General features: G+C 37.6%; 2 protein-coding genes across 2 annotated transcripts; one reads left to right on the plus strand and one right to left on the minus strand.

Moving 5' to 3' along the window:
* On the plus strand, positions 1-3,436 carry LOC132123434 (CKLF-like MARVEL transmembrane domain-containing protein 3). The gene is made up of 4 exons (XM_059534049.1): positions 1-394; positions 2,250-2,405; positions 2,519-2,614; positions 2,768-3,436. Exons 1-4 carry the CDS (start codon positions 278-280, stop codon positions 2,966-2,968), a joined length of 570 nt encoding a protein of 189 aa, XP_059390032.1. The 5' UTR covers positions 1-277; the 3' UTR covers positions 2,969-3,436.
* Positions 3,437-7,114: 3,678 nt separating this feature from the next.
* Positions 7,115-23,017, minus strand: cmtm4 (CKLF-like MARVEL transmembrane domain containing 4). Its single transcript, XM_059534075.1, has 4 exons — positions 22,135-23,017; positions 16,400-16,576; positions 9,261-9,359; positions 7,115-7,289 (listed from the first exon to the last, which is right to left on the minus strand). The coding sequence occupies exons 1-4, from the start codon at positions 22,318-22,320 to the stop codon at positions 7,125-7,127; spliced, it is 627 nt and encodes a 208-aa protein (XP_059390058.1). The 5' UTR covers positions 22,321-23,017; the 3' UTR covers positions 7,115-7,124.
* Positions 23,018-23,490: the final 473 nt, after the last annotated feature.

The raw sequence follows: 23,490 nt of genomic DNA on the forward strand, positions 1-23,490 counted from the left end.
ATGGAAGTTATGTACAGTTGTTGCACGAGTATATTTGCTGTCACTCTGTCCTGTGAGAGATGTATCGACCACATTCTCTGTTCACTTATTAACGGTCTCCAGATTTCGGGAATGCAGATGTTGCTCTTTTGTGTGCTTCGTTTCCGCACTGTCATTATTTCCGTTTCCACTCCGTGGAAAGTTATGCCGATTTGCGAATAGTAGCTGTATCACAGCGGAGAGTAGGGGCATCGCAGTGAACTTTATTCGGGAACGGAAAAGCTTTTTCGGCGGGATCATGGGGGACATCGAGGCTCCGGAGAATAACCGATCACGACAGAACATAATCCATTCTCTTCTCCCGAGTAAGGAATTCATCACCTCCCGAAAAGGACTGCTGCTGCTCGGTGAAGTGGTATGCTTTTCGACTTTTACCATGTTGAATCCATCCATAATTGTTTTTTAAGTCATTATTGTTTTGAGCTCTGTTATGTCCGCTAAATGTTATAGTTAGAAGTTTTTTGTTGTTGTTGTTTTTGGTATCTGGATGCAGCTACTTTATACAGAAATGCAACTTAAATGGCATGGCATTATTATTATTATTTTAGTTTCTTTTTCTTAGCAAACTGTTTTTCACTGGTTATTTTTAAATCCTTTTTTGTCCTGAAAAGTTTCCTCTGTTAAATAAATGAGAATATAAGATATTTTCTGCAGCAATATAAGTAAAAACTTTCCTTATTCATCTAAAGGAGCCTTTTTTTATCAAGGCTAGTGGCTTTCTTGCACCTCTCATATTTTCCACACACATACACACACACACACACACACACACACACACACACTCACACATACGTACACACACACACACACACACATACACACACACACACACACACACACACACACACACACATACGTACACACACACACACACACACACACACACACACACATACACACACACACACACGTATGCTTTTTATGGTTTAGGGACTCTCCATAGGCGATATATAGCCTATATATATATATATATATATATATATATATATATATATATATATATATATATATATATATATATATATATATATATATATGTGTGTGTGTGTGTGTGTGTGTATGTATACATTACAGACCAAAAGTTTGGAAACATTACTATTTTTAATGTTTTTGAAAGAAGTTTCTTCTGCTCATCAAGCCTGCATTTATTAGATCAAAAATACAGAAAAAAAATTAATATTGTGATATATTATTACAATTTAATAATTGTACAAATAATTGTTTTTAAATTTATTATACTTTAAATTATCATTTATTTCTGTGATGCAAAGCTGAATTTTTAGGATCATTATCACATGATCCTTTAGAAATCATTCTAATATGATGATTCATTATCAAAGTTGGAAACAGTTCTGCTGCTTAATATTTTTTCAGAACATGTGATACTTTTTTAGAATACTTTGATGAATAAAAAGTAAAAAAGAAGCTATGTTTTTAAAATATAAATATTTTGTAATGACTACTGGTCAGTAATTTGGAGTCAGTAAATTTCTTTTTCTTTCTTTTTTTAATAAAATCAATACTTTTATTCAGCAAGGATGTGTTAAATTGATAAAAAGTGATAGTAAAGAAAATATATTATTAGAATATATATTATTAGAATTTTTTTTTTTTTGAATAAATGCAGTTCTTTTTAACCTTTTATTCATCAAATATATTAGACAGCAGAACTGTTTCCAACACTCATAATAAATCTGAATATTAGAATGATTTCTAAATGATCATGTGATAGACTGGATGTTACATGTGACTCTGAAGGCTGGAGTAATGATGCTGAAAATTCAGCTTTGCATCACAGGAATAAATTTTTTTTTTAAGTATATTCAAATAGAAAACTATTATTTTAAGTTGTAATAATATTTCACAATATTACAGTTTTTCTGTATTTTTGATCTAATAAATGCAGGCTTGATGAGCAGAAAAAAACTTTTTTCAAAAACATAAAAAATAGTAATGTTTCCAAACTTTTGGTCTGTACTGTATATATATAGTGTATAATTATAGTTCAGACAAAGAAATGACCAGTTGTTTCTTCTCTGTCAATACAAGTTTCCAAAAAGTCGAAGCATCAAACTTAAAGTTGGCATGAAATGCAAATATATCTTTGAATGGTCTGGTGCACTCACCTTGTCACTCATTTTCAGCAATGAACAAAACAATGAAGAACAATAATTAACAAAAATGTGTCCTTATGTATCCTGTCCCCTCAGGTGATGTCGTTTATCAGTTTTGTGTGCTTTGCTGCTTCGACAGCAGCTGCCTTCGTCACAGCTCCCCTGATAGAGTTCTTGGCCGCCCTCTTCTTGTTGTTTGCTTATTCTACAAAGTTCAATGAGAGATTTAAGGGCTTTCACTGGCCCCTCATGGTAAGTTTTCAGACCTACAAAATTACTGTGCTGGAACTTCATAGAGCATTTGTCCATGAATACCAGTTCTGTCCTTTTTTTCCTCAAATCACCATGCCTGTTGTTTCATCAAGGACTTCCTGCGCTGTGTCAGTGCTTCCATCATCTTTTTCATCATCTCTATAATATCTGTGTCAAAATATGTGGATGGAGCCTCAAAGGCCGCTGGGGTAGGCTCACATCACTTCAGTCAAATTCTCTTTTATTGGCGCTGTCAGTGACAGCACTGTTTATTTTAGTTTTTTAGTTATACAACATGTGACTTATGTGATGTTTGCACTGGTTTCATGTGTCTCTGTTTTTCTTTCTCTTTCACGTCTTAGGTCTTTGGCTTCATTACCACAATATTCTTTGCCCTGGACTTTTATTTCATTTTTAATGAACTGGCCAACTTCCTCAAGGGAGGTGATTCCAGTGAAGAGCCACCAAACACACAAGGTATCTGCACTGGGTTCTTATTCACTACCATTCAAACGTTTGGGGTCAGTAAGAATGAATTATCTTTTTTTTTTTTAAGAAATTAATTTTTTTTTTCAGCAAGAATTAAATAAATTGACAGTAAATGTGCATAAAGACATTTATATTTTTACAAAAAATATTTATATTTCAAATAAATGCTGTTATTTTGAACGTTCTATTCATCAAAGAATCCTGAAAAAATGTATATTGCAGTTTCCACACAAATATTAAGCATCACATCTGTTTTCAGAATTAGTAATAAAACAAAAAGCTTCTTCAGTGTCAAATCAGCATATTAGAATGATTTCTAAAGGATTGTGTGACACTGAAGACTGGAGGAATGACTGCTGCTAATTCAGCTTTGAACACAGGAGTACATACAACTGTAAAACAGTTATTTTATATTGTTATATTTTACAATTCCAAACTTCTGAACAGTTATGCAGCTACTGAGATGTGGAAGTACTCTTTTCTCTCTCTCTCTCTCTCTCTCTCTCTCTCTATCTTTCCTGGAGTTTCATTTACATGATACATGCATGAAACTTTCTACATCAAACTAAAGCAGCAAAACTTTTAGTGAGACTAGACAGGAAGTGAAAGGTGATGTGCTTTTTAGGAAGTGTGGTTTCATAACTTCATAAATAGTTATCCATAGTGTAGCTTTTACTGTGAGTGACCAGGCAGAACTCCTGGAGTATCATCAAAGTCCATTTTATAGTCTTTGGTATCATTTAAATGTATGATTTAGCTCTCACTTTAAGAACTGTCATGCATAGTCATGTGCAGTAAACTTCCCCATCTCACTTTTCTCTTTCCTGTCGTTTTTCAGAGGCTCTTTCTTCCAGAATAACACATGTTTCTTCCTCACAGATGATGACTCTGACTTTGACTCTGACTAAAGCTGTGATTGTGTCCAAAAACCTGCTGTGTGACCACTACAGTGCCTGATGACCAAAACAGACTTTGGTATAACCTTATATTGTTTGTTTGAAATTTTGGGTTTGCTTTTTGTCAGTAGAATCAAGCAGTCTATTTCAAATGTTACATCACAGAATAGAAGCTGTAGAGTTTTCAATAATCTTTGTATATACACGCGTCCATATAATCTAAGCCTTCAAATTTTCTAAGACTCCACAATTTTCCCAAAGCTGTGAATTATTCCAGTGACAGCCTCACATCAGTCAAGCTTGTGTGGTCACTTTCAGGTCAGATTTTAAAGTATGTACGAGTTTTTTTTTATTTTTTATGTGTCTGTAATTTGGGAGCTGTGTGTGTGTGTGTTTACTAATTAGAACTATTCTGAGATAATATTTTCTGAAAATATGTTCTCTTAAATTCTCCTTTAAAAAAATTATGCATTATTGGTGATTAAGCCCTGTATTGGGAACAATAATATGTCTTAATGTTTAATGTTTTGTAGCAGTAAAATAAGTTTACATCATGTATGAAATTAGCAGGTGGTTGGCTGGCCACAGTCACCTGTCTTATTTCCACAGGTCTACACATTGGTCCAAGTCTTTTAATGCTGAAGTCAAACCAATGTCTTGCCAAAGTACTGCAAAAAAAAAAAAAAAAAAAAAGCCTGATTTTGTCTTATTTTGCTCACCTAGAGATGTACTATTCTTGCAGTGCTACTGTGCCTGTATTATAAAGGTGAGCTTCAGCGATTTACTCTAGGATTCTCAGGCATGCTGCATGTACAGTAACCATGTGTAAACCATCTTCTAGTGTTCTAAGAAGAGTACATATGCGTTAAGGACTCTTTAGGAAAAATGCACTGTCAGATTGCCACATCAATAAATCATTTTGGTGCAATTTTGTTATTTGCAATATATTATAGGTACATTGTCCCAATTAGTTGCAACCATTTGAATAGATAAAATTGAAATGGAAAGACCTGTGCATGTGTTCAGCTACAACTGATTGTGTTGACAGCATTTCATTATCATTTAATTTTTTTTAGATTGGGAATATATTGGAATATAAATGTAGAACATTTCTGTATTACGGTATAAATGTAGAAAATGTCTGTCTTGTTCGGTAATTATGATTTTAAACTTAAAGTTAACACAAAGGAGAGATGTAAACATGAAATAGGTATATAGACAAATGAGTACATCAAATATTGGTGGCTGTTGTTTCTGAGTGAGAGAGGAATTAATGTAAATGGAAATATGTAGTTACTGAATGTATTTTGTGCCAAAGCAGTGGAAAATGATCCACAGTTTATACATCATACACATCATACTGTAGACAAGTGACAAGTATTAGTGATTGTAAATGCAGTGGATTTCTGGACCACATAAGGCTTTTCCCCATTTATAGATCAAGTCCATCCAAATCCATTTATTTGAGGAAAAGATTGCCATCACAAATATTTTTCAACAATTAGCATTTTGTAAGTCTATGCACAACTCTATAAATACAAAAATACCAAATTATAGCACTGTTACATGGAAAAAACATTGCTTTCTTGAATACAGGGAATGTCAGCGAGAACAATCAAGTACAATCATTATCAAAATTTGACTCCCTCACAATGTCAACTTGGTTTCTTTTTAAAACGCTTCAATGATTTGTGAGTTGAAAACACAGTTCAAAATCAGGAATTAATTTGATGCCAAAAACTTCCAATATACAAGAAGTCTAGCACAAAGTCAAAGCTCTTACACATTATTAAAGCATAAGCAACACAGTATTGCTTTCAAAATAGGAAAAAAAAAAACAGCGACTTCAGCACTTTAATGCAGAGTCCTCCATTAAGACAAAAAAAAATCATTCTTGTGATTGTCTTTTAACACTTTCAAGCCCACACAGTGTTGATCAACGTCTGAGTCCACACCTCAAAACGACTTCATTTCAACATTGGTCTTATTCCAAAACCTAAAAGTGACTTCATTTAAGAACTTCAAATAAGACATAAGTATGAATATATAAACGAATATTACAAATGAGCATTTTCTAGTGAAAAGAAAAAATCATGAACAATTGCACTATGCCTTAAAATCGGTGGTAAAAGACATTAAAGAATTTAATTTCCCCCCGATGTCATTCTATGATACTCATTTTTTTTAATAAGACCCATTCGAAGGTCAACGAAGCACTTCAGGAAACACCCAGTGAAGCAGTTATTCTGCTAATGTCGTCGTAACATTAGTGTCCAAGAGTTTCAACTAATAAAGCCTCTACGATTAAGGCACAAAGAAAAAAGATACACAGTTTAGCTAATGCATTCATATGTACTGCAGTACACTTGTTCCTTCAAATACAGTCTATTAGTGTCAGAATTCATACAAATAGGAAACCTTCAGAAATGTAAAATGTCACACACAGATATGTAATATATACACCTTCTTCAAAAACTCTACCCTTGCTTAAATCGACATATACAGATAACTTGGGAGTACACGGTGGAGTAGAGGAAATATTACAAACAACAGAAATGACCAACAGACTATGCACACACACGATTAAGTAACTAAAAATTAATATCATCTAAAGATTAGACTAACATGTTTCATAAACTCACACCTCCCTTCACCCACACAGACAATCTGAAAGCTGTTACCGTCTGTTGCAATGCAGGGTCACATTCACGAGGTGTGTAGCTACCAAAAAATGATGAACATTAAAATAAATACTGCTGCTCCTAACATCTAGCCACTTCATCTCTACAGAAAAACGGCCCAATGCAACGGCAGTTTACTAGATGTGTTTGATACAGGAACACAATGGCAAAAAAAAACATTACATTTCAGTCAGAAAGATCACTTACATCAGTCTATTTAGCATCCATTCATTCCCATTATTCCATTCTGTAGTTATTTTTGATCCTTGATAAGACATTTTAGGCATAGTTGCATTCTAAATAGAATGCAGAGCAGAATGCAGGGGGTTTCAAACGGTGACTGACAGGTTTTGTCCGTTTTATTGCAGGCATTAATAAAACCTTCCCTGCTGGGAGTTTAGGAGCACAGTGGAGTGAGTTTCAGTCAATAATTATCCAGATTATTATAAGGTAAAGCCCTTAATTAACAGAAATATACAGTATAAAGTCAAAAGACGCTGGCCAGAGGCTTGTTCCATTTGTGACTGTTCACGCAATTGTTTGTTTGTAAGCGCTCTTCAGGGTCTCATCAGGTGGATATGAAAGAGCACAGTGTGACCGGAACGCAGACGGGGCTTTGCTTGTCTCAGTTTTCATTGGTCTGCGTGTGTGCTTTACTGTAGCTCAGGCCGTGACTCCACCTCCCCCCGTGAGACTGTGCGGGCACGGATGTACTCGCTGGTCTGCAGGGGTCCATCTCGCGAGTCCCCGAGACGCCATCTCCGCACTGCCAAAAATGTGTTCAGACCGTACACACCCATCACCAGGAACCCGAAGATCTGGATGAAAACACACACAAAACAACAATTCATACCCAAGAAAACAGAAGGGGAACGTTTTCATCTCTGAACTATGAAGTTCCCCCCAAAAATGTCAAATTTGCTCAATTTACTCCCCCCTCAGGCCATCCTAAATGTTTGTTTCTTCATCGGAACGGATTTGGTGAAATTTAACATCACTTGCTCAACCAAAGTGAATGGGTGCCGTCAGAATGAGAGTCCTAACAGCTAATAAAAACATCACGATAATCCACAAGACTCCAGTCCGTCAATTAATGCCTTAAGTGAAAAGCTGTTTGTAATAAATTCATCATTAACATGTTTTTAACTGTTGCTTTTGGCTAAAATATGAATCCTCTACTCATAATATTGCTTTCTTCATTAAAAAAGTTGTCTGAAGTGAATATGCACAGATATAGCACCATTTACAAGCCAAAACAGTCCAAAGCAGTTCTAAACAAATATGTCAGTAGATTTTGATGTGAGAGAACAACAGAAGATTGACTTTTCCACTGGAGGAAGAGTTAATGTGGATAATAGACAGGTACTTTGACTAGAAGCAACGGTTTTACGCTAAAAAGCCTTAATGATGGATTTGTTTCTTACAAACATCCAGCTTTTCACTTTAGAAGACATTAACTGGAGTCTTGTGGATTATTTGGATGTTTTTATCAGCTGTTTGGACTCTCATTTTGACAGCACCCATTGATAAGCAAGAGATGAACACGTTTCTTATATGGATGACCTGAGGGCGAGTAATTTTTTAGCAAATTTTCCTTTTTAGGGGAAAACTATTTCTTTAAGTGACGTACATATAACATTAAATCTACTATATGTCTAAATAATATAGATATGTTTTGTAGTAAATTGCGATATGAGGCAGATAACAGCACACTCCATGTCTCTGGCAGGCCGTGAGGGCTGAAGGAATGCTGCAGTGCCCTGTGTTTCAGAAAAATCCCCGGGTGTTAAAGTGGTTTCCTGCTGAGAACATCTGTGTCATAAAACTCTCGGCCCAAATCCCCAGCCTTTGACTTCAAGGTGTTGATGGATATTTTGCTGATCTCAGGTCATTCTTGAAGGGATCTCGGTAAGAGAATCCGATCCTGAATCAATATTGGGAATTACTTCTCTTCACTGAGCCATCTACAACAAACCTCTTCACAGTCACGAGGTCAGCAGCCGCGACCGAAACAGACAAACTAACTAGAAAGGTATGTGCATGTGAGATGTTTATAGAGGCTTCAGTTATAACACACTGGAATGAGCAATCCCAGATGGAGTCAGGGGACTCTTTTTGGCATTTCTACGCTGATTTTAGGGAAAATCACTGGAATTCTGGAGTTACTTATGAAACCCTGTTTCTGATCTCAAAAGTATTTATTTATTTTTTAATTAAAGATAAATTATTTAAAATCTCACAACTGCTACATTGTATCTGACATGTCTCATTTAAAACCTTTATCTCATGATTATTTATCTTTTATGAATTGTTTACTCTGAGGTGGAAAAAGGCTCCCAATTATTCTGTGAAACAGACTTAAACCGAGCTGAGTGTGTCTTACTGACAGCTAAAACACAATGTGCAACTAAATGAGTGCTAGCGTAAAAACTTGACACACATTGGGAATTTTGGAATAGAAACACAAGAAGAAAAGAAAAGCTAAACTGAGTGAAAAGAGAAGTGGGATGACAAAGAGGAAAAGAGGAAGCGGTGAGATTTTCAGTACTGAAAATCAAAGAACTAAAGAAAAACATTTAGGCTGATGGTGACTGTGACTGCTCAGAACTTCCCTTTGTCTCGGTCTAGGACCGTCTCCAGGAAGACTACATGTTTACTCCGGTTCAGCCACTCGAGGGCAGCAGAGCCCCAGCAGATTAGGGCCCACTTCAAATACTTGAGAAATGACTAAACATTTGAATTGACCCGCCATCACAGCCAAATGAAGAGCTGAGTAAGGGGATAGATACCACAGCTGCGATCTCTGCTCCAGTTTGATGGTTAAGAGCTGCCAAAACCACTGAAGCCAGAAAGAAGAACAAGGTGCTGGTGGCAGTGTTGACAAGATCCTGCAACAGAGAACAAGAGAATTACAAGTACACTCAAAAAAAAATATTAAGCTCTTCAAGATTGATAAGTTCACTTGAAGACTGGAGTAATGTCTGCTGAAATATATGTATACATTATGTTTTCAAAATGATCTCTGATCTGTTAAACATCCAAGGCTCATCGGTTTGTATACGCTACCAGATGATGAGATCTTTTGACAACCGCATTTAAATGTAATGTGTAAATTACACATCTCTCCACACTCAATGACACACACAAGCGACACATATACTTTCATTGCCATGTTTTGTTCCAGGAGAAGAGAGACGAATCTCCTTCAAATAACAAAGGATGTCTACAGAGAGAGAAGGAGGGGCAACCGTTATCTGCAGTGTGCATGTGCTCATAGAAGTGATCTCATTAAATAACAACATTTCCATAAAGGAAGTCATATCAACAGACACGTTCACCCATTCCCAAGGGTTGATCAAACTACAAGTAAACCTTTAATGGCCAAACAAGCAGCTAGCTGGCAGTGAGGTGTGTCTATGCTGACTGCAGGTATGCAGTTTGACAGACGGGGAAGTTTACTTCCAACCCAGCAGGCGTACACCTTCATAAGACACTGATATTTGGTTAGATCTCGGTTGCGGCGTCAGGTGACCAAAATCCAATGTCAATTCAATGTCTAACGTCAATGTTAATTTGGTGTCCAATACCGACGTCAGCTGAAGTTGATATTTGTTGTCTTCAGGTCGTGTAACCAAAATCCACTGCCAAGTCAACGTCAAATTGACATCAACACGATTGTCATTCTTAACCAAACTGAAACCTCTGTCTGACATCATGTCCAATGTCATTCTGACGTTATAATGATGTCCAGTTGTGCTGCTTAATATTTTTGTGGAGACCATGATACTGTTCTTAGCATTATTTTATGAATAGAACATAAAAAGAACATAATTTATATTTAAAACCATGTTTTTCTAACAATATAAATGTCTGTACTGTGGTTGTTTTTAAATCAATTGAATGTGTCATCAGTTTAATGATGAAAAATTAAGTTAGACTGCACAAACATTGTATTTGTGCCATAATTACTACTAATTATTACTATTACTACGATTACTTCTATCACAGTTTTCCCTCTATTAATACACCCAGCAATTTGTAACAGTAAAGTCACAGTTTACAGTTTTAATACTGTAACAAATCAGAGTCCAAGCTCTCAGAAGAGAGAGAGGATGAGAAGAACCAGGTTTGTGGAATGAGGTCAAATCCTCCTCCTGAGCGCTCCGAGTCTGGACTGGACGTGGGTTGTGTCTAAGCCATGACTCTGTGGGGGGTGAAATGTAACAAGCCCTTCAAAGCTCAACCTCGGTGGCTGGCACCTCGGGTTTCACATCACAGGCCGAGGCAGCACGAACGGCTGGCTTTGATGTCTCCGAGTAAACACAGACTGCTCCTCTCAGCTCGAGGCAGCTGTACAGTTCATGCAGTATGACGCTTGAGGGCAGTGACACAAGGAAGTCATCTAATCACAGACCAAGATGTCCAGCTGACCCAGGGCCAGTGTGAAAGACATTCTCAACTGTTATGCGTTGGGAAATGAAATATTTGGTTTAAAAAAGGAAAAGGATGTCACGTGGCCGAGTATGGTGTTTGTCCCATATTCAAAATATGTTCTCACCCATCCAAGTGCACACACACAGCAGTGAGCAGTGAACACACACACACATCGTGAACACACACCCGGAGCAGTGGGTAGGAATTATTTGCTGCAGCCCCCGGGGAGCAGTCAGAGGTTCGGTGCCTTGCTCAAGGGATGGAAGAGAGCGCTGGTCACAAATAATAAATGCAACTAATTTCTAAGACCATTTTTGTTATGAAGAAACTAAGTGAACAACATATACATAATATAAACAATATAATAGCAACAGTTACACTCCCCCAGCTACAATCCCGGTCAGAACCGAGACTCAGGTCTGACTCTCTAACCATTAGGCCATGAGTGTCCCCCTTTGTGGATTACTGAACATTTCTTAAGATAAGCTAAAAATTGTAAAAGTGATTTATGATATAAAAACGTGAATTTGTGAAAAATGTGACATCATGTGCATGCGTAATATGTGTTCAGTCTATAGGTATGTGTGCAGGTGCATAGTGTTTCTTTACAAAATAGCATCGCCAATTACTGGCCTGGTAGTAGTTTTTGTGGGGTTTTTTTTTTTTTTTTTTTTTTAACAAATATTTGTCAACAGGGATAATTTTTGACAATGCTTTTGTCTGTATATATAAGTTTTCATGAATCAAAAAGGTCAACTTTTCAGTTGACTCATGTTTGTTTTTGTGAAAAGTCGGGACATCCCATAAGCGTAATTATTTTTATACTGTACAAACTGTATATTCTATGGCCCTACACCTAAACCTAACCCTCACAGGAAACGTTTTGCATTTTTACTTTCTCAAAAAAAAAAACTCCTTCTGTATGATTTATAAGCGTTTTGAAAAATGGGGACATGGGTTATGTCCTCATAAGTCACCCTCTCCTTGTAATACCAGTGTCATACTCATGTCATTATACAGAGTTGTGTCCTGATGTGTCACAAAAACAAGTTGTTGTTTTTTAAATGGTTTTTATACTGTACAAATTGTATTTTCTATCGCAACAGACCCACCCTGCACCTAAACCAACCACTCAAAAACAACACATTCTGTATGATTTATAAGCCTTTTGAATTACAGGGATACCGAAAGTGTCCTCATAAATCACCTTCATGTTGTAACACCTATGTATTGTACAAATTTTTGTTCTCATAAACCTCATAACCATGCGCACACACAGAAATTATAAACATATATTACAGATTTTGTATTTTATTTTCTTATTTAAAAATAGGCTAACATCCAGATTCCTTGCACTACAGAACATCAAAGTCTCCTTTTCTCTCTCTTTATTCTTAAATCCTCCATAAATACACACTCTGAGAGGAGTGAAGGGATAAAGCTGGGTGGTTTGTCTGTGTGCAGCCAATAAGCACTCCAGCGTGACTTAGGCATGACCACCCATGTGACGATACGCATGATGAGAGTGACTGCACACACTGTCTCACATGATACTCTCTCTCCTCCACACTCACTCGAGCGAACCCATGCCCATCTCACACGCAATATAGAACACCAACAATACGCCAAAACCAGGATACGGTCTCAATCATTCAAACACATGCCAAACCAGCCTTTGCCTTCACACACACTTCAACAGAAGGATCAGATGCAAGCCAAACCAAACTGAAACACACTTAATGCTAAAAACTGCTGACATGCTTAAAATACCCTAAGTGTAAGAACACAAAGCATATGTCTGTGGTGGAACAAAAGTACCAAGTCCTCAGAATTATTTAATTATAAATATACATTACATTATAGCTTGATGGGAGTTTACATACAATGATTAAGCATTTAATGCAGGTAACCTAATATGAAACTGAACACAAACAAAAGCAGTCATGGGTTCTCTTAAGATGTACTTTCAGTAGTGTGTGTGTGTTTTGACTGGCTGCATGTAGAGAAAGCAAACTGATCTCAGGAGGGGTCTAAAACTGGGAAATGTAGTGTTCACACTGGGTTCAGATCTCTGATGTATTTAACAGCCACTGCAGCCCTCCACGTTGTTAACAGAGGACTGAAGATCTCTGTACTTGAAATGGACCGGTTTTATAATATTATTAGAACACCGTAAGCAAAGATGAATTCAATTTGATTTGAATTTAAAATATGTGACCATGGACCATAAAACCAATCACGGGGGTCATTGTTGAGATTTATAAATCATCTGAATAAATAATTATACATTTATCTCAATACATTTATACCTCATCTGAATAAATGAGCTTTCCATTGATGTATGGTTTGTCATAATAGGACAATATTTGGCCAAGATACAACTATTTGAAAAACTGGAATGTGAGGTTGAAAAAAAATCTAAATATTGAGAAAATCGCTTTTAAAGCTGTCCAAATGAAGTTCTTAGAAATGCATATTATAAATCAAAAATTCAGTTTTGATATTCTATGGAAGGAAATTTACAAAACATTTTCATGGAACGTGATCTTTACTTAATGTCCTAATGATTTTAGGTGCGGTCTTCTTAACAGTATACAGCCAAATATCCTCAGTGGTGCGTGTATACTGAGTTCTACACTGCTTTAGGCAATGCAATAGCCCATAGATCTTGGAAATGTTTCTAATTTCATTGCAGATTTGCTGGGTAAAATAACCAGAATCCTGAACGCTCAGTCAGACCTCTTTATCTGCCTTGGGGGCGAGACTTTGCTAAAAGCTTTTCCTGGACCTTCCACTGGTGTTCTCAGATGCTGTGTGTGTGTGGTGTGGTGTGGTGTGGTGTGTGTGTGTGTGTGTGTGTGTGTGTGTGTGGTGTGGTGTGGTGTGTGTGTGTGTGTGTGTGTGGACAGACAACATGATACACTATTAACCTTTATCCTCCGACAGGCCCATCGCTATAAAAGGTGGTTCTAGATGGGAAATCATTCTGATAATATTAGAATATGAGAAAACATAAAAATGAAAGTACATTTACATAGTTCAATAAGAGTAATTTAGTCTTTATCAGTCAGATTTCCAAATGACACATCTTTAATGCATCTTTACCCATGGCCTCTTGCTCGTGTTCAGTAATGACACATAATAAACGGTTCACGGCAAAGCTTCTCAAGTCTCAGAGCGCCTATTCCATTAAAGCACACAATGTAAAACCAATCATTATCCCGTCACCTCACAAAGTCAAATCTTTCCTCATTTTCTATTAAAATGCCCTGTCTATTTTTGGTTGTGCTCAATGAACACTGGCCATGCTTTTCTGTATATGTATGTGTGTGTGGTTGGAGATGGTCTGTTAATGTGTACAATGGTGCCAGCGTACCACCGCGAGCTGAATGCGCTCATTCCCCTGACCTATCACGTTCAATAATGTCAGTCTCTATGCCAGCCCCCTATGAGCCTGGCACTCGATCACACCATCAGAGCAATCAAGGGAATAGAGGGGGCTGTACAATAGACAAGCAGTCCACCACAAGAACCAACTGCCACAAGAAACTAGCAGCTAGTGTTATGTGTATACACTGCAATCTGCCGCGATTTAAACTAAATTAACGTTAGAAGATAACTGATTTAGCACAAACATCGGATTTAAGACCTTAAAGTTCTACCATCCACATTTCTGCTCTTTATAGAAAGAAGTTTAATTGCTGCTGGGTTTGGGAGGGTTTTATCTCAGACAGAGGCCACAATTACAGGACCAAAATGTAGAGTTTACTTTTAGCACTGCGTTATGTGACAGTTCCTGAAGCACAGCAGTGGTGAAGTTACGCAAGATGGAGATACAGACACGAAAGAGGGGAGGAGAGCCAAGCTGTTGCTGAACAAACCCCTCCCAGTGCATCCATTCCAGAACAAATGAGAGGCCTGGGCCCATGGGGTCCGACTGGCAGGAGCTGATGCTCAGTCCAAAACCTCAGCCCCACCACAGCTGAAATGATCCTAAAGATCATAGATCTTCCAATGAGCCATAGCAATACCAAGAAAACCCCAACCCGTCAGTGTTCAAAATACACAACGGCATACACTCGCACACGCAGCGAAAACCCTGTTTAACATCTCTCCCATCAGCCAAAATGTGCTTTAAGTGATCTAGCAAGTTTTGAATTCAGCTCTCGTCATTTCCTGATCTTATTTGATTTTCTTATCCCACCACTTCCTGTCATTTATCCACTGAAAATAAAAAAAATAAATACAAAATGAAATTCTATTCTTAATAGATTAAATGAAATTTTCCAAAGTGACTTACAAAGGAGGAACAAAAGCATTTTGTCTATGAGCCAAAACAATTTCTGTAATATATAATGGCAGGTTAGTTAGATTAGCAAGCAACTAGAGAAGAGGAGAAACACATATAAAAAAAAAAATAGAAGCCATTTTTAAAAAGCACTTCTATAAAAGTGGCAAAACGCCAAAACAAAAAAGCACTTCAAGTAAAGGCCTTGTCCTAAATCAAAATGTGATGCTCTCAGCTTTCTTTACACTTGAATAATTGAGGTTAAATACATAAATATATGACTTTTTTTTTTTTTTACACTGATTTGGAAAAAGGGGTCCACATTTCTCTGTCTACATTTGGGTGTAGTAAAAGACTGAAAATCAAACTTAGAATGGCAGAGGCACTTCCCTGTTGTCTATGTGAGGTTAAGCACAAATTCTTCAGTATACCATAATGCAACGCAATAGTTATGGTTGGATGTGAGTTGCTGTTACTTTTCTTGGTTCGTGCACAGCTCTAGAAATAAAACTCTACAGCCTTTTCCATTATAAACTCTGTAATAGATCCACAGCACTGAGGCCCAGTTATGCTGAGCTTTGTGTGTGAGTGTGTGTGTGTTTGTGTGTGTGTGTATAGGCAGGGAGACAAAGGGAACCATGCCTTATTAATCTTTCAGTGAATCAGTAAATTCATCTCCCAAGAGCAGCAATTCATGGTTTCTAGAAGCAGGTTTAATGAGAGCTGTGAGCACACCAGCTTCAATCTGAGCAATATGAACCCGCGCGCATGGCCTCCTCCTCAGCAGCACTGGACACAAGAGAGCGGCTTGCTTTCTAAAAAGCGAGATTTATTGGCATGTCTTGGCACTAAAAGACTTCTTCCATTTATGTAAACAGCTGATCATCACAAATAACTTCTGCCTTGATAATCTATCATCACAAGTGCCTCTTAAAATAGTATGCCATTAAAAATGGATCGAAGGAAAAATAGTTACACTGCAGAAATATCTTCAAGGCAAACACTTCCTCTCAATGCTCAGATAAATACACATTAGTAACTGACAGGAAATGAAAGAAAACAGTTAAATATGCACTTTAAATTAAATTAATCATGCAAGTTTGGTTTCAAATAAGGGTACATAAATTGCGGACAACATATCAATTTAAAACACTAAGGTTGTAAAGGATTTGTACGGTTGTGTGGATCTTGATAAGAACTACATACTGTTAGACTCCAGTTGATATGGGGCACTTTGGTGTGCAGGTTCAGGACGAAGATGAGGAGCAAGACGCCTGTGACAACGAAGGCACTGCAGCTGACGAACTCAAAGAGGTAGACGCCGGCACAGGGCGAGCACATCATTATGGTTTCAATGAAGATGAAAGAAATGAGAGCCAGGACCTGCAACAGAAAGGAGAAAACCGACCCTTTTAGAACAAAACAAGAAGCATTTGTCCAAGCAGCAAACAACTCACTTAATTTTATCTAGCTGAAAGTAAAAGTAGCATCTGATGTTGACTTCAATGATACAACAAATCAAATTTATCTCAGTGTCTGATTTAAGACAACAACATAATACAATGTAGTCCTTTGTGTAGAGCAGTGGAAAACCACAAGAAAGTATTTCTCGTTCATTCAGGGTTTACTTTGTAATGCGTTTTCCACATGGTCATAACAGCGCCTTGCGGAGTATGTTGAACCCTACCGAAGTCGCAGAGGGTTCACCGATGTTTTCCTGCTGCATTCGTCAGTAGACCACAGTATGGGAAGAATTTTGAGGTTAACGTGCTATTTAGGTGATATGCAGCCTTGACTCTCTAGCACAAAACCTCAGACAGATTACAGGTCGCCTGCTCCAACAGGGGAGACAGAACCACTGCCACAAAACATTCCAGCATCTAGACAGGGGCCCAGCATTTCCAGCTGGCCCGGACCGGATGCTGTCATACGGCAGACCCTAAATAAAACGTTGCACACATCTAGGAATGGAAGCACAATGTGGAAACCTCCCTTCGAGATAAATGATTGCTGTGATGAATAAAAAGCAGGATGGGATTGCTAATGGAATGACAGAGATAGTCGGCCAACAAATTCTGACGCTGAAAAACAAAAGCAAGACCATCCACTGGACCATGGCACTATAGAATATCCAGTTTGTCTCTTTAGGGTTTAAAAGATGCTCAAACTAAAGCTCCAAAGCATCTTTTGTAAAGTCCACACTGGAATGAACTTGATGGCTGGGCTAGATTCTGTGACCAGTGTTTGGACTCATAACTGTAAAGGACTGAAGGGTGAACATTTCACAATATTACTTAGTTTTCTGCATTTTAGATCAAATATATACAGACTTGGTGAGCATAAGAGACTCCATTAAAAATCTTACTGATCCCAAACTTTTGGACAGCAGTGTATACATGTGTATTTATGTGTGTAAATGACTTGTAATAAATTGCACTTAAAATACATTTCTTCAGATGTTTAAAATACAATATGTGAATTGTTTCATTTGAAGACTGTGTCTCAATACACCTTCTTTTATTTTCTACAGAAGAAAGAAAAGGACAATTCGAAATTTTGGAATAACATGAGGATGAGGAAATGATGAGAGAAGTTTAATTTTTGGATGAAATATCTGTTTAATACTCCCCAACCTTGGACTTGGCAACGCATCTTATTAGCTACAGCATCATTTAATATTTCCACAGAATTTCAAATGAAGGCTGACCTCATGTAAGCTTATTGCCCTACTAACACAATGCAAACCCTTCTCTATCTCATCTGGCTTATTTGCACTGAACGCATTAAGGAAGTGTGGAGTGGACCAAAGATAAATGACCGCTCACATCAAGACGTTCCTGTCAAAGTGCCAGCAGAGCCAGCATCACTTCAGTTGACCGTCATGCCCCATCAAAAACACACACTAAAGATGTGCATTTGGAGATGAGGTTATCTTGATAAACGCAGCATGGCCCACATCCCACAAGACAGCAGGTGTCAGGCAAACAGAAAGCCCAAGATTTTAAGCAATGATTATTTGTCTCTCCCTACCCTCGTTCTGCCATCCTTCAGAGCACGCCATTGGGCAATCAGCAAGTTCCTTGTAGCAATGGGCACATGGGGTCAAATCCCCAGCTTGTACACACACCATCTGTTGTGCCCAGAAAACGAATGGTGTGAGGCTTGGTCTGACAGCTTGCATTGTGTTCCAACAGCTCCTCCTTAAACGGAAATGAGCCTTCAAGCCCCCACCCAAGAGTATTTTCCTCGCCTGAAGGGAACTGCTCTTTGCACAAAATGTAAAACACTATTCCTTAAGCTTGGAGATGTTTGCAGACAAGCAAGCTCTCCACATTACATAAGTTTTGAGAGAGGGAGTGAAGAGGCAAAAAACATCTGGTAAGTCCATAAACTCGCTACATTACAGAGAGAGCTCTTTCATTATATTCAACGGTCCTTATCAAAACATACCTTGAAAAACTATCCTTTAAGGTAAAATGACACATTTATGATGCTACTTCATTGCCTGAGACTGCGCCAAAAACATCCAGAAATGAATCCAAATGACATCAGGTGGAATCATCTGGATCTGGTGGCTTCATTTTCAAGTCGTAGGTCAATAGTTTTGCCCTTCAGGTCTGAAGCTACCCTAATTAACAGAGTCCTTCCTGGTCAAACTGGTTATAGAAAGAAAGCCATATAAAAACAAAAGGGTTTGATGTATCTCTAGCCAAGAACATTTTAAAGTATACAATTTAAGAATAACTAGTGGCAACTACTTGATCAGCAAGGTCATATGGTATACTTTTTATATATTTATAAAAAATTATATATTTTTTACAAATTATTATATTTTTAATTAAGGATTCATTTAATTGATCAAAAGTTATAGTAATCACTACTTACAAATGAGGAAAACAATAGAAGCAATTTCGACCAATCAAAGAGCAACAGTATATAAGTACGGTGACAAGTTTCAGTAGGTCTAGCACAGTACACATAGCTGGAATAGAATAGAATAGAATAGAATAGAATAGAATAGGAGCTGGTCAGGTGCTGGTGAAAAAGATATGTCTTTCGGCGTTTTTTGAGAATGGCCAAAGACTCAACGGCTTGAATTGAGATCGGGAGGTCTTCCACCAGCTGTGCCTCTTTGGGATGGCACCACAAAATGTTGTTCACTTGCAGATCTACAGAGTTTAGGGATATTGGTGCAGTGCCAGTGGTTGTCTTGTAGGCAAACATCAGTACGTTGAATTTGATGCAAGCAGCTACTGGTAGCCAGTGTGTGTAACCTGATGAAGAGAAGTGGAACGTGAGCTTTTTACAGCTTGTTAAAGACCACTCTCGCACTTGCATTCTGCATTATTTCTAATAAATGCCTATCTTTTGAAATTTCTATTCATCAAAGAATCATGAAATTGTTTTAGAAATGTAGAAATTTTTTTGAAAATCATATATATATATATATATATATATATATATATATATATATATATATATATATATAATTGTTCCTAATATAGAACCAAATCAGCATATTAAAATGATTTCTGGAGGATCACGTGAGACTGAAGACTGGAGTAATGATGCTGAAAATTCAGCTTTGTCAGCAAAGAAATCAGTAAGTACACTATATTGATATAGAAACATTTACATTGTAATAATATTTTACAATCTTACTAATCTTTCAAAAACATAAAAAAATTAGAGAACTTTTAAATGCTTATGTACAGTTCTTAAAGTAGTTATAAAGTTATGAATACTTTATTATATAGTTATTTATCATAATTAAAATGTTTTTAGACAGTTTACACCTCGTACAATCTGTTCTGTCAAGATTTGCAAAAACACATTATGTAAACCCTAAGAAATTATAAGAATTATATTTTTGTAGAAGCCCAACAGATTATATCTGTGTACAAAAGTCCAAGGACTATGTTTATTTCATCTGTGAAAGGAATGGGGTGACCCTTGATATCAGTCAAGAAGGCCACATCTGCAGATGGATAAAAAAAAACTTTGCAAAGATTAAACAGTCAAAAAGACTCCTCCTTATCCCACGGGGGCCTTAGGTAAATCATTGGCCAGTACATGGAGAAACAGCTGTGGTTGAATATCCTTGGCAAGTCAACAGCAGGAAACATGCAGCCATGTGAAAAGTTCTTTGCTGCAGATCAATTTGGTCTTTTTTTCCCCAAAAAACATTAAAAAAAAATCCAAATACCACTCAGATTGTAAGCAGGACAGAATGAGGACATATCCAGTGCATAGGACCCGAAGGAATCCCCCACAAAAACACGACAATGTGACAAAATCAACTAAAGTCTAACTAGCAGAGCTCAATACTGACTTTCTTGTTTGGGTACTATATTAAAACTGTTTTGAGGAATGATTGATCACATATTCAAACAAGTCTGAGATTTTATGGTCACCGCTCAAAACCCCCCAAGGAATATTACTGGAACGGCACGCTGCAATTTAAAAGTTATGTGGGAACTTTCGGAATCATATCCTGTTTAGTTTTTAGTTCAGTTACTTTATTTTAATTCATCCTCTCACTAGTCTGCTCATTACTGCAAAAACAAATGGCCCAAACTGCATTATCTACCAGAGGAAAGTTACAGTTCATGGATTAAACTAAAGACTTGTTAGTTAACTTGTATGTCCATCTCTAGCATAGACGTTGAAATGTTTGCTAATCTTTGAAGAGCTGCAATCTATCACATGAGAGTCAAAACAGATACTAAGGTTTCTGGTCAGTGATGAACAGAGCATTACTATACTCATGCCTCCCAGTAATCTGACTCCACAGGCAAATGAAGCCACTGACTCCACACAAAACAGCAAAGCGTTCATGAAGATAAAAGTGTTGCATGTACTCCATATGTCCTCTATCTCCCAAGTAATTTCACTTAATGAATCCAGCTAAATTGTGGCTGTTGAATCATTTGCCCCGAGACGCACATAAAAGCAGAAAAACTTGATCCATTAAGCAATTTTTGAGCAGACAAGCTATCTTCTGTACTTGGCACACAGGTTGTTTCCTTTGGCAGCGTACACAAGCCCTTGTTTCACCTAATGACTTCCTTAGTTTCACTCTGTTTTCCCCCTGTGCATGCAGTTTCTTAACTGTGCATCACCATGAGGGCCCGATCTGAGATGCTTTGCTTTTGCTGAGGCAGCAGAACAACAGAGAGCCATCATTTTCTCTCTTTCTCTCTCCTTTTTCAGAGGTTCACAGGCAAAAAAGCTCTTCTGTGAATTTGACCACAGTGTCTCTATAGCTTTTGGGGTGTTTTGCCAACCAAGCAGACCTAAAGTGCAATCTGAAAGTTAATTCATTCAGACTCCAGGCAACATTCCCCTCCGTCACTGATGCATTCCAGAGATTTTGACGCCTGTCGGCATGTATCCAACAGGAAATATTTGGATTTAAAAACCCAAAAAGGAGGAACACTGCTCTTCTCGCACTAATCCAATATAAGAATGTAATCAGGAGTGAATATCGAACTGAAATATGTGAAAAGCAGATCTGTTATCTTGTATGGAAAAGGCTTTTTTGAGGTCACTGTTTGGATGATGGAGACATCGGTCTTGCCTTGAATATTTTGATTTATAATTAAAAGGGGGGAAAATATGTCTTGCTTACACTTGTACTAATATTAGGAAGGAGCTTGCAAAAGAAAGAAAGAAAGAGCTTAAAACCATTAAAAACAAACTATGACACTGTTGATGAAAACAGGACTTCTGCTGTCCTGCTCACAATCTAAAAATGGGACAAGTGTTTCTCACACCAATAAAATCTAACAGAACGAAAGAAAGAAATATGACACTGCTGAAGATGAAGACATCGACTTGTTCAGAGTAACGTTAGGTCATCTTACTGACTCGATTTAATGTGTTGCCAATACAACTTGTTTATTATGTAACGGAGAAACACTGTGACTATTTGAACTTACCACTTCGATCACTTTTAAAATACCGAAATGTGATTTGATGTAGTCCAGGTCACACCTGATGTCCCTGAACACGTTTCTGGAGTGCACGGGCTCGGTGGTCGGCTGATACGGACTGTTGGCTCCTGAAATCATCGAGGTGTTGGAGGCCTCGCCATCAAAGCCCTCAGTCTCCTCGGTATTCCTCATGCTGAACTCTTTTATCTCCAGATATGAGAGCTGGTTCGCGGTCCTCTGAAAACAGCCAGGCAGAAAACAATGTCTCAACTAAGAACAACCCTCGAAACAAAACGATCACCGTGAACTCTAGCCGTGTGTATGACCCACAGATCCCGAGCACAAACACTACATCCAGCTCTCCGTCATGTCCAGCCCGGTTCCTGCCGTCGCGCTGTGCTCGGATCCTGTTGGGAAGAGTGCTAAATGATCTCGAACGATCACGGCTGTTCTCATGGCAGTGTCCATATTTCACGGTTTCTGGATGCAGAATGTAATGTTGTTGCGAGTCTCCGCCCTCCAAACGACATTCCTGTGAGGATAGAGGCTTATGTGAAGTCTTGACGACTGTTTTTAGTGAAGCAAAAGCACAAAGCAGTCAGTCTTACTTCTAAAGGCCAAGCTTTGAGGTCTTGTCTTGTCTTATTATGCAGGTGAAGATTGCAATATTGGATTCATCAAACGCGAAACGACACAGCAGCTTAAAGTGTTGCTATGGCAAGCCAGTTTAACGTTTATTACTTCAACCCAACTTAGTTTGAAACGTTTTGACATTAAATTCTATGGGGATGCTGTTTACTAGGTGTTCAAATTGTTGCTAGTAAGAATTCAAGCTTTACAAATACTTGTAGCCTACATTACTCGTAGCTAAAATTAATAACATTTAAGGATTGCCTTCTGCTCTTAAAAATAATTTGTAAGAAAATAAACTAGTTAATAAATGTTAATTCAGCTTGCCACAGTTTCCAAGCTCTAGTGCGCAGCCTTCTCAGAGAGTTATATCGGTACTTATCAGCTTTATAGAATTAAATAAACCACTTGTAGAATGATTAGGAATACTGTAAATACTGTCTCTATGCCCTAATATATGTTTGGTTCTCACAAAAGTATACATACTGCCTATACTAATATGTCTAAATAAAATACGAATATATACACTAATAATATTACACACGCACTAGTTTACAGATTACATGTTAAATATATGCATGTACACATTATCATTTAATATCTCTAAATATAATGGCTAGAGATGGTGGCCAAGCACTGCCCCCAACTGGTTTGGTTCCCAAAGTCATGCAACCATCTAGTATTTGTAGGTCTGAAGTACTTTAATGTGGTCTTCTAAAAAGCTGTGCATCT

This window comes from Carassius carassius, chromosome 3 (genome assembly GCF_963082965.1).
Source record: "Carassius carassius chromosome 3, fCarCar2.1, whole genome shotgun sequence".
Classification (NCBI taxonomy): domain Eukaryota; kingdom Metazoa; phylum Chordata; class Actinopteri; order Cypriniformes; family Cyprinidae; genus Carassius; species Carassius carassius.